At 36.0% G+C, this 11,469-nt stretch overlaps 1 protein-coding gene across 1 annotated transcript; it reads left to right on the top strand.

Annotated features, from left to right (window-relative positions):
* Positions 1 to 1,749: 1,749 nt before the first annotated feature.
* Positions 1,750 to 10,525, top strand: LOC135203968 (uncharacterized). Its single transcript, XM_064233894.1, has 8 exons — positions 1,750 to 1,902; positions 4,207 to 4,259; positions 5,480 to 5,660; positions 6,714 to 6,788; positions 7,160 to 7,264; positions 9,148 to 9,388; positions 10,252 to 10,389; positions 10,494 to 10,525. Exons 1-8 carry the CDS (start codon positions 1,813 to 1,815, stop codon positions 10,523 to 10,525), a joined length of 915 nt encoding a protein of 304 aa, XP_064089964.1. The 5' UTR covers positions 1,750 to 1,812.
* The last annotated feature ends 944 nt before the right edge of the window (positions 10,526 to 11,469 follow it).

Raw genomic sequence — 11,469 nt, 5'->3', positions numbered from 1 at the left:
CAAGAGGGGCTCACTACTTAACAGAATTTTAGTCCCTCTAGGATACAGCTCTTACCTATAATCTCTGAGGGTTTTTTACTTCTTCCATCAAAATCTATTCTGTTTCTTAGAATACGGTGGATCCTCCCATTCTTATCGATATACCGAGTACTCAGTCAGATGGACACAAAGTTGTCTTGGAAAGAGCACAATTTTCAAATTTTTCAACATAGCTTCCGAAAAATGCACGCAGTTCGTTCACATCCGCCGGTGTTATCTTTGTCTGATATACTGCTCTGTTTTGAGAGAGTACACCATTTGATCGCTCCTCGGCAGAGTTGAATCTAAGGTAGTTCGTCCCATTGGTGACATCACCTTTGCTTCTTCTTTAGGATGTCTCGATGTCTTTTCTATTGGTACTTTTTCAGCTGCAGCCCAATTGAGCTTAAAAATAGACGTCTTAATCCTCTACTTTGGCCCCGCGAAACCCGCCAGACCATCTCTTCATACGATTAATTGGGTGAAATGTGAAATTCTTTGTTTTGTATATTTCAGTGAGTTTTCCAAACGATGTGCCATGCATCAGAACTTTCTTCTAATTTCTGTTTTCCTGACGTTTAAAGCTTTCCAAATTAAGCTATACTCTTCAACCTCCCTCCTTCTCACAGGATTTGGCCAGATAAGGGTATTATATGCTATCGTTCACTCGGCCTGTTCATAAAGAGAGAAGTATTCAGAAATGTAATTTCTTTCATGTTTATCAAAGAGGCTGGAACGATGGAAGCAAAAGTCACCAAAGATAAGCCAATTCTCAAGTCACTCGTTTCGTCCTGTCTGAAATGCTAACAGCGAGATTCTCTTGCCTGTACACCTGCACCTCTACAGTCATCATATGATGCACTAGATTTTCTACATGACTTGACATTCTGCTGCTAAATGACATGGCAGTTCTGGTGCCTTCCCACCTCTCCTCACTGTTCTTCTCTGAAGTATAAGATTCTTTCGTAGCTTTGAAATAATGCGCACAATATATAGTATGAAGATGCGTACACAATTAAATCAAGTTCTAAACTGCTACATCTATACCTACATATACGGTACATTTATATGCATACATATGCATATAAATGTATGTATGTATAAGTGTATGCGTTTAAATCACCAGGATTACGAGATAAAATGTACTGCAAAAAACAGAAGGAAATAACCTGTAGTATATGATATGAATAACACGAAAGCACTATAGGTAGGTACTGATTGTATTATTTCCATCCATCTGGCTTTTGCAGTATTGCGTGTGTGTGTGTGCATTTAATTACCGTACTCCGTTCAACAAAAGCAGTTTAGTGGCCTCTTAATAGTAAGTACATACAACAAGACAGTCACTGCCACATTCATCCATGATGCTGTATATACATGTAGTGAATTAATTATATATATATATATACATTATATATTATATATATATATATATATATAGATATTATATATATTATAATATATAATATAATATATATATATATATAGAGTGTGGGTCAGGCTGTATTTTGAGCAAAAAGTGACAACAGCAGATTTTATACAAATCAGAATCAAACGCCAGGATTCCCCTCCAAATATACGTAAAACCCATCAGTTCTTTATAACTAGTCAAATAATTTATCATATTATTGAAAAACTGGCAATTTCCAGTCATTTTGACGCCTTACTGGCGCATTTTAGGTCAACAAAAAGGCGTCGAATTTTCGAAGAAGCGCCCTTGCCCCTATCCCTCCCGGTCAGGGACGACTGTGTCAAAAGGGACGGCGGCGGCGACTTGTCCGAGCCGTAGTAGTAATGGCGGGGAGTGGTGGAGGGTCTGCTGCAGACGACGCGAGTATGGCTGGCTTTCATGACAAAAACTCCAGGGTTGTCGGGACGTGGAAGGTACACATCTCTTATTTTCTGAAATTTCCGTTCCCGCTCATTGCAAAAGTCGGAAAATGGGAGTGGAAACACTCCACTCCACGCGCGTTTGTGTGTGTTGTAATGTCCGTCCGACGTATACAAGCGTTTTAAGGTCGACCTTTTTCTTTCGACCCCGTTGTAGTGTTCGTCTAGCGTTGATACGCGTTTTAAGGCCAATCTTTTTCATTCAACTCCGTTGTGGTGTCTGTCTAGTGTGTATGAGCTTTTTAAGGTCAATCTCTTTCGACCCTGTTGTCGTGTCCGTTCGACGTATGAGCGTTTTAAGGTCGACCTTCTTCATTCGACCCCGTTATGTCAGGTGGTGGGAAATGACATCGATTGATGTCAGCTGGCAATGACTCACGACTGACCTCGTCGTGTGGGCTTCATTTTAAAGAAACGGACATCGTGTGTTAGCTCCGAATGACGTTTTTACAATAAAGAAACAGTAGACGTCTTCTGCTAAGTCTGAATCTGTCAAAGTTGTTTTTTTTTTTTCTTAGCACAAGTGGGAGAGACGACAGGTAGCATTGGTGGTGTCTTGTCGATTTGTCTTCACGATAAATGTCCTTGGGTAACCCAATTAACCATGCATAACAAAGGCTAATAGGCCAATGCCATTTAACAGTCCTTTAGAGGTAATGTGTTTAGGACATTTATTATTCAATGACGTACCTAGCCATGTCTGCAACACGGGAATATTTTACAGGCAACTTGGGTCCTTTGTCTCTGTATCTAGGCTAGGCCTAGCTTGGCTTCCAATGTAAAGACAATTTACATGCTTAGGTCTTTGCATTTGACATAATGTAGATGAAGCAAGGAAAATGTCAGGTCATTGGATGTTTCCCACTCGTTAGCAATAACGCAGTGAGTTGTAACATGAACAAATGTAAAAATCTAGGGTAAATGACAAAGTGGCAACAAATTGGCCAACTCTCCCGGAACACGGCCACTTCCCTAAAAAGCACTTGAGTTATATCATTATTTCATAATTTAGGAGAAAACACTTCAAGAGGAGTATAGAGGTCACATTCTGCTGCCCTGAAGGGCCACAACTCTTAGGCAACAAATTCAAGTACTTTTTTGGGAAGGTGGCCAGGTTCTGGGAGAGGTGGCAGTTATGTTGCTGCTCATTCATTACCTTATACAAGAAACTTGTGTTCTCAGTGGACTAGACCAGGGATATTGTTTATCAGGAATGTCAGTGATTTATAAAACTACCTATTTTATTCTATATCATATTCAATGCCCATATTGCAGAAATTGTAACTTCCTTTGTTTACATTTTGCCAAGTTATTTTGGCGAGTTCTTCTAAATGTAGAGTCTTAAGTGATAACCTCACTGTGTCTGTCTGCAATTAGCCTGTGGCAGGTTTAATTCTTTGTCAAACAATGATATGATTCCTTTCATGTTTGACTAATAGCCTAGGTGGTGGGGTGTTAGAACCTTTGTTTAGCATGGACTGTACTAACAAATTTGACCAAGGTCTTATTAGTAGAGCTGCATTTGAAAATACTGTGTATCCAGGAAAGAGTACCGTACCTGGAAATGTGTGTATGCTTAACATTAAATGGCTTAGGAACTTTTTGATTACAAAATATGAAATATGGATTTTATTTTAGTTCTGTGCTGTTTTGACAGATTTATCATATATTTTCATTAAAATAATTATTAACCCATTACATGCCCCCTCCCTTTGTGTGATGATAAGGAGGATCACAATGGGAAACCATAGTCCAAAGATTAGTGCAGGTTTGGAGAGGCCAAGGGTCTACGTATTCAATTTAGGGATGGTGATAGGGAGCCCAATAAGTAACAAAGGTTTATAAGCAAATAACATTTCTCAGTGGGTTATGGCACCCTTAAAGAAGATTATGATTGGTTGTTCCAGTAGGGTGAAGACTCCCTGTGGTCAGGTGGGTACTTGGGTAAGTCAGATTTGGTCAGGTCCATTCCCATATTTTTCACATGGTTAGGTTAGTGGAGAAGTTCAGGTGGCCAAAGCCCTTCCATCTTGGTCTGGGAGGCCTAGCCCTCTAGGTTAGCATAAGTTAGACTGCATCCCTGTTTTTCACTAATTTTGAGTTTTCCCCATCCAAAATCTTTGTTTTCCCTAGGTGCCACCTGATTCCCATTATTGCTAGTCATGGTTTGGGCCTGTGTTGGGGACTTATTTTGGGAGAGTACTTTTGTTCGCCTTGTATGTAGAACAACAATGATTTGATTTAATTTATATAATTTTTGAGTGCGAAATACAGCCTTTTTATTTATGTCTCTTGCAGATCATAGAGTGTGTTTCATTATCAGGCTCTTCAGAAGCAACAGGAATTGAAGGGTTAGTAAAAGGATTTTTTGTTTTTGTGGGCTGACAGTACATTGTTGTACTTCCTGCAAAAGAAATTTAAGTTACATTAGCATATTTTTCTTAATTCCATTTTATATACTTCATTGCATATTTAGTAGCCTTATGTGTGTTTGCAGAAACTTTCAGAGTCCTTGTCTAATGAAAAGAAGACATCCTGTTCAAGTTAGCAGTCCATCTTGCTCCACCAACCCTCTGGTGATCCGGATTGATATGTTGTAAATATTTGCAAATTGATTCCTTATGTTAATAGTTTTTATTAAGTTACAGTTGTAATTTTAATTTATTTAAGTTCTTTTCCTATTAAATTTTATGGCAGGTTTCAAATATACATTGTATATTTTATCAGTGAATTATTATTTTTTCTTTTACTGATCCTAAGATCAGTAAGTACCTTATCTACTGTAGTTGGTAAGCTATTTTTTTTTATTGGTTTATCTCAGTTAGGTTTAATCATTGTATATTTGGCTGTTTGCTATATGCATTCTGAACCAAAAATCTCTTAATGTCATCATTCTCTGATACATGGGAGATGTAGGCCAAGAGTTTTCATTCTTAACCTATACCCATTTAACTAATTCATATTGTACAGCCACAAAAGTGTAAATTCAGTCCAGTCCTTGTTTTTCATCGAAACACTTAGGCAGCACAATCTTTCTTCAGTTCTTTGGGTCCAGGCTGTTCTTATCCATCCACTGGGGCAGCAGCTATTAGGAAGTAATAGGCTTGTGAAGAAACATAATTTTTTAAAATGCAAAATTAAGTTGTCCATGTGCAGATAAGTTACACTATAGGAATTTGCCACTCGTTACTTCCCTACCCTTCTGTACCATGCAACTGGTCCTCATAACAGAAGCAGAGTTTGCCATGAGAGGGCTGTTGGAGCCAAGATATATAAGGACTGCCAGAAGGAACTGGATGAGTCTCCACATGATGTGTCTGAAAGTTTGTGCAGATGCCCATTAGGTTGTTGTAAAGCAAAGAGTTTGCTTTTGAAAAAATCTTTTCCAAAAAAATAAGTATTTTATTTCCATGCTAACAAAATGTAGAAAGAATTAAAAAACAGAATTTTTGTTCAAGTGAAAATGCTCTGTTTTTTGCTTGCTCCATATGAATACTTTTTAATTTTTTTTTTAATTTCTATGAAGTAAAACGCGCACATTTTATTAAATTGTTGTTGCTGTTTTTCCCAGGACCGAGTTTGTTTTATCAGAGGCAGGTGATGTTACTTGGACGGTCACAGATGGCTGTGATGCACTTCCCCTATTTTCTTGCCAAATGTATGAAGTTTACACCTACCAGAATCTTCAGTGTTATGGCAACAGAACGTTATTACGCTTTGCAGCGTACAATGGTCATATTATCGAGTTCAGAGTAAGTGTACCCTTCACATTGACTTTTAATGTTTCTGAATTTTTTTATTTATATAGAGGGATTTAAAGATTCAATCTAATATAGCTGTTGAATAATGGAAAGCTAGCTCATATTTCATAAAATAGCTTTTTATATTAGAAACAATGTGCTCTTTATAAATCCAATGTAGAAATTAGTTTTTATAAGTATGAGAAGAAAGGTAACTTTACCAGTCAAACTGGGGTGTTCGTATACTGTTACATACAAACTTTTGTGTATTACAAGCCTAAAACATGATATAAAATCATTATCATCATCATCTCAAGTGCTGCCTGAAGCAAAGGACCTCTGTAAAATTCTGCCATCCATGTCTTTTATGTGTTTTGTTGCCCAGAGGAACCCAGCTGACACTATCATATATTATTCTCCAGTGGTGTGTGTGAAAGACATGTCCAAGTCATCTCCATCTCCCTGTCATCATTATCCCTTCCACATTTGGACCTTCTGTAATTTCCCTTACAGTATCACCTTCAACTTTGTCTTGCCCTCTAACTCCTAAACATTCTTCTTATAGCTTCATTTTTAAATCACCAGAATCTTTTAAGGCAAAGTGTCATTGTTATACTATGATTCATGTCCATATAGTAATCTTAGGCCACTTGCTTTTCATGCAAGAACTATATTCAGTATGTGATCCTCATTAGAATTTTCATAAACCAGGAAAGCCTTTTTTCATTTTTGCAAATTGCAGGATCCTTTGATTGGTACCACTTTTAACAACAAATACTAATGAATTTAAAATGCATTTAGGATGGCTTTCTTACTGGTGAAGACAGTCAGTTGCAAGGTTATTAGCAAATGATGTTTTTGTACAGGAACTTTCCTGTCAGACATATACTTAGCTTACGTCTCTGACGTCAGCTAAGTATATGTCTGCCAGGTAAGTATGTACAAAACTTTATTGTAAAATAACAATATCATTTTGAATATAAAGAAATATTGACGTTATTTCAAGTATTTTAGCTTTTGGGATTGTTTTCATCAGAAAGATCTAATTGTCATTTTAATTTCCAGTTGGACCAACCGGTGATGTCTAGAGATTTAATGTTACTCACGTATGATGGCTGGTTCATGCTACAGTGTGAGAAGGTAATTCATTCATTCTTTGTTGTACAATGAAAAATATCTTTCTAACATATGGTTAAAAGGTATACAATGTAGTTATTGTTAGATCACAGGAAAAAGTTTAGAAGTTATAGAATTACTAAAAGTTTTCAAGAGTTGGCTCTCTCCATTGTCAGTGTATATAAATTGATGAACCTGGAGCCACTTATGCTTAGGTCAGATCTTAATCTGGAAATGGTTATACATATGAATAGGAGGTAAGCGTAATTCATTCATGCAAACAATTACTAAAATTTTGTTGGGGAGCATAAGTTAAGGCATTGTTTGTAGTGAGTGAGTGTCAAAATGTTGAACTAGTCTTCACGTTTATAATTGTTGCCCTTTTGTAATTACAGCTAAGTAGTCCTGATGTGGTACCAGACCTTCCATATTCTCTGTTGCCAGCATTGACTGATGGTTATTTCCACGATGTTGTGATTACCTCACGTTCTGGTAGAAAGGTAAGCAACAGTTTCAGGCAATTCTTATTAGGATAAGGTCTGTGTTCTATAATTTCAAGGACCTGAACCTTGTATATTTTCACCCTGCATTTGTTTTTGGTTTGGTTTTTCATCTTATCTGTCAACAATCTTTTTCACATGCTGTCACACACACCTGTAGCTACAGCTGAATCATGGGTAATATATCCAGAGTTAATTGATCCATTATACTGTATTGAATGCTAAGACATAGGTATCATTTCATAACATACATTGTGATTTGTAAATACACTGCATTTTGACCTAGGTAAAATCAATTAACACAAATTTGAAAAATTCATCTTGATTGTTCTACCCTGCGTAGGGCCAGAATATTCAAAGATGACATTTCATGTGCAAGGGCCAGAAGAAGAAGCAAGTGTCCTCCCATAAATGCTATGTTTAGTCAATTACTGTCATTGCAGAATTATTTAAAGTCCTAATTAAGCATGCACAGTTTCATGTTTATTTTAAAAATTATTATTGTATTTTTATGAGTAATTTGTTTTTATTTGAATAATTTCCCATTTTTTCCTTATGTATGAATACGAACAAATATGTGATTAGTACGTCTTTTAGTACATTAATGTTCATGCTGTTTGTCAGATTCATGCCTATACATTGCAATCTTGCAATATTTCCAGGTTCACCAATCAGGCTGACAGAGGTATAAGTCTCATTCTGCAGGAACCTTGTGGATATTCAGATGTGTTAGCACCTAGCAACCTCACTTTGTAAGCCTTCAGGGCTGTAAACAGCTCTTTAAACTTATTCTGCAGGTGTTGGCTTTGATAGAGATCATGGTTTCATAACCTATAAATTATTTATTTCTCAGTCTTTCTTAATAATCGTTTATTTTTTGTTGAATTTATTTACTTGCATGCCTTGTGTTAGTTATATAAATAAAGGGAATTCAGTTATTAGTACATATACTTATGTGGTTGGCAGTATCATTGTCTAGATTGCTGGCTTGGCCAGATGTGACTTTTGGAAGCAGTAAACTTTTGCATCAGCTGGAATATTTCTGGTCATCATAGTGTTTCATTTCAGCAGGTGATTGTTATTTATTTTTAATATAAATTGTCATTAGCATTACTATCTTTCACACTTTAGACAGTAGAAGACACAAGTCATGCCTTCCATGGGGTCATATTCCTCAAACCCAACAGGACATTTCATGTAGGCAACCATCATCTGTTCAACCTAGGAAAACGAGATGACCTAAGGTGAAGTCCTCTGGTAAAGAGGGTCAAGAGTAAATGAGTATTGCATTCCCCCATCAACAGTACTTCTGCTGGTGGGACTTGTCTATAGAAATAATGAAGATCTTAGAAGTTGGAGTAGAGTGGAGCATAGGCATGGTTAATGGATTTCAATAGGGTTTATCTACTTCCTTTTCTGGAGACAAATTCCTCTTTCATTTTCCAGCCAGTAGATCGTGGGCCTTAGAGTCACAGCCCTCAGAGGCATCAGGCTTTAGGCAGGAAGTTCTGTTCTACCCTTTGTATGGTGAGAATATTCAAAGGTCACACTTCATGTGCAAGGCCCAAAGGAAGAAGCAAGTGTCCTCCTCCCAGGCCCATGAGTTCTGCTTGTAGCCATACACAGTCTTCATAGACAATGAGGTTATTAGTTGAGGCACTCCTTACAAGCCACAGGGTACATGCATTGTGAGGGTACTCTTGCCTATCAGACAAAAGACTGGTGAATATGGGAATGTTGTGGGATTGGAGTATAGTCAAACAACACTGGTAATAAGTATTGGTGTTATAAAAATCTTGGTGTTATAAATACAAATTGTCATAATCTTTTATTGTATATGTTTTACAGTTTTGTAGTAATTGTGTTATTGAATATTTTTTCAGTTTGAGGTGCATAGCATTATTTTAAAATCCAGTATGCCTGGTATGGACTGGACAGACTTGTGTGGATTGGAAGACTCAGCTCTTGAGACTGTCTTGCACTATTTATACTCTTGTAGTCTACCTCCCGACCTCTCCCCTGCCACAGCTCAGAAGACCATTGCTGCAACACGACACCTAGGAAACTTTGAAGATTTCAGAAAGAAGTGTGATATCTTTATCAAAAATTCTAATCTGAGAAACAGTAAGTCTGTCTTTAGCATTATGTATAGATGGTGTAAAATGAAAATACAATCTTTAAAGGTATGTTAAGAAATTTTTATTCAGTTATTAACCTCTGTTTTAACATACTTTGAAGCTTCTGAACGTAGGTTTGCATTGGGCATAGACTAATTTTGATTACATGTCATGGATGTATCCAATTAGAAATTTGTAAAGCATTTCATAATAAGTAGGTTGGCAAAGACTCAATCTACATCCAGTCTCTGAGGAAATGTTGGTTGGTTTTCAACTTTTATGATCTGCACTTATGGGGCATTAAGTGTTATTAATGCACATAATGTTTAACATGGTCTTTATTGCACTACTTTTCAAATTTGCTAATAAAAAATTGTTAGTCTGCTATTGAATGCTCATGCTCAACCCCACTTTCATCTTACACCTATTTTCAAGGTTTTTACTCTTTCAGGAAGAGTTTAATTTTTCTGTCATTTAGCCAAAAACCATATTAAGGACTATCATAAAGGATTTGAACTTGAATATCATATAGCAGAAGAAACTTTATTGAGAATAATGTATAATATTAGAGATACCGTTCAAGTTTAGTATCATACGGTTATTTACAGCTAGCATCTCGTGGATTGATTGGATTACAAAATCATTAAACCAAGAAGCATTTGCCATTGTTTATTTTATCAATATAAATGTGTAAAAAAATTTGGTAATACTTTGATAATTACTTTCAACTACATTAAATGGTATCTAAGTGTGTAACAGTTGCTATACGTATTTGACATTATAAAGTCTTATTTATGGTGATAAATCATTGGTATGACAATAAAAGTGTATCTTATGCTTTTAGAAATATTTTTATACATGTGCTTTTAGGACTAGTATGCTTGATGCAAGAAGTTCAAGACTGTGTAGAAGCAATGGCTCAACTTTTCAATCCTGGTGATCCTTCTGGGACAAGTCCTTCTCATCTTATCTCTGTTTTGAAGGCAGCACTCAGACAAATGGCTATCGGTAAGTAATGAAGTCATTATTGTAAAAACTACATGACATTTTTTTATATGATTAAAGCACATTTCTTTCTCAGAATTTTATCCACTTCCAATCCATCTTTACAGTGGATGTTCACTCATATGACATAATAGGATAATTTGGTTTTTATAGAGGAATTTTTTCTGTGGTTATTAGTTCATTCTGTCATGCAATCATGGTTGACTATGAATATGTACATTTTTTGAGAGAAAAATGAGATCACTTGATAGTAACAGGGAAGTGAAAAGGAAGAATCAAAATGAATATGCAGGAAGTAGCAGAATTTGTTTCTAATATGGAATTTGTTTTTTAAAAATGTTTTGGATGAAAATAACAATTAATCATCACAAACATATTAATCATACAGAGCCCTTAACCCTCTTACGCCGACTGGACGTATTTTACGTCGACATTTTTTGTCTCCCGTGTGCCAACTGGACGTATTTTACGTCGAGTTACAAAAGTTTTTTTTAAAAATTCGCGGAAAGAAAAATACTTATAGCCTACCAGCCTAAAACTTTTGAATCACGCGCCTTGGGGGATGCTGGGAGTTCACGGATCAAGGTGTTGTTTTGTTTACAATCGTTACGCAGGCGCGCAAGCGCGAATTTCTTTATTGCCGCACTAAAAAGTATCTGTGACACATCTCGGAAATTATTTCGTCACTTTGACATAAGTTTTGTACCATTGTAAATTAGCCGTTACATGAAATATTATATATGAAAATGTGCGCATTTTTATGTAGAATATAAAAATAAAATACTCATGATTGTAGCTTTTATCTGTTTTGAGATATTTTCATATAAATAACGATAATTGCCAAAATTTCAACCTTCGGTCAACTTTGACTCTACCGAAATGGTAAAAAAAAAAAAAAAAAAAAAAAAAAAAAAAAACGCAATTGTAAGCTAAAACGCTTATATCTAGTAATATTCAATCATTTACCTTAATTTTGCAACTAATTGGAAGTCTCTAGCACAATATTTGGATTTATGGTGAATTTATGAAAAAAATTTTCCTTACGTCCGTGCGGTAACTCTTCCGAAAAAAATCATACATGCA

Source organism: Macrobrachium nipponense, chromosome 44 (assembly GCF_015104395.2).
Source record: "Macrobrachium nipponense isolate FS-2020 chromosome 44, ASM1510439v2, whole genome shotgun sequence".
NCBI lineage: Eukaryota > Metazoa > Arthropoda > Malacostraca > Decapoda > Palaemonidae > Macrobrachium > Macrobrachium nipponense.
This window is presented reverse-complemented; position numbering and strand designations above follow the sequence as displayed.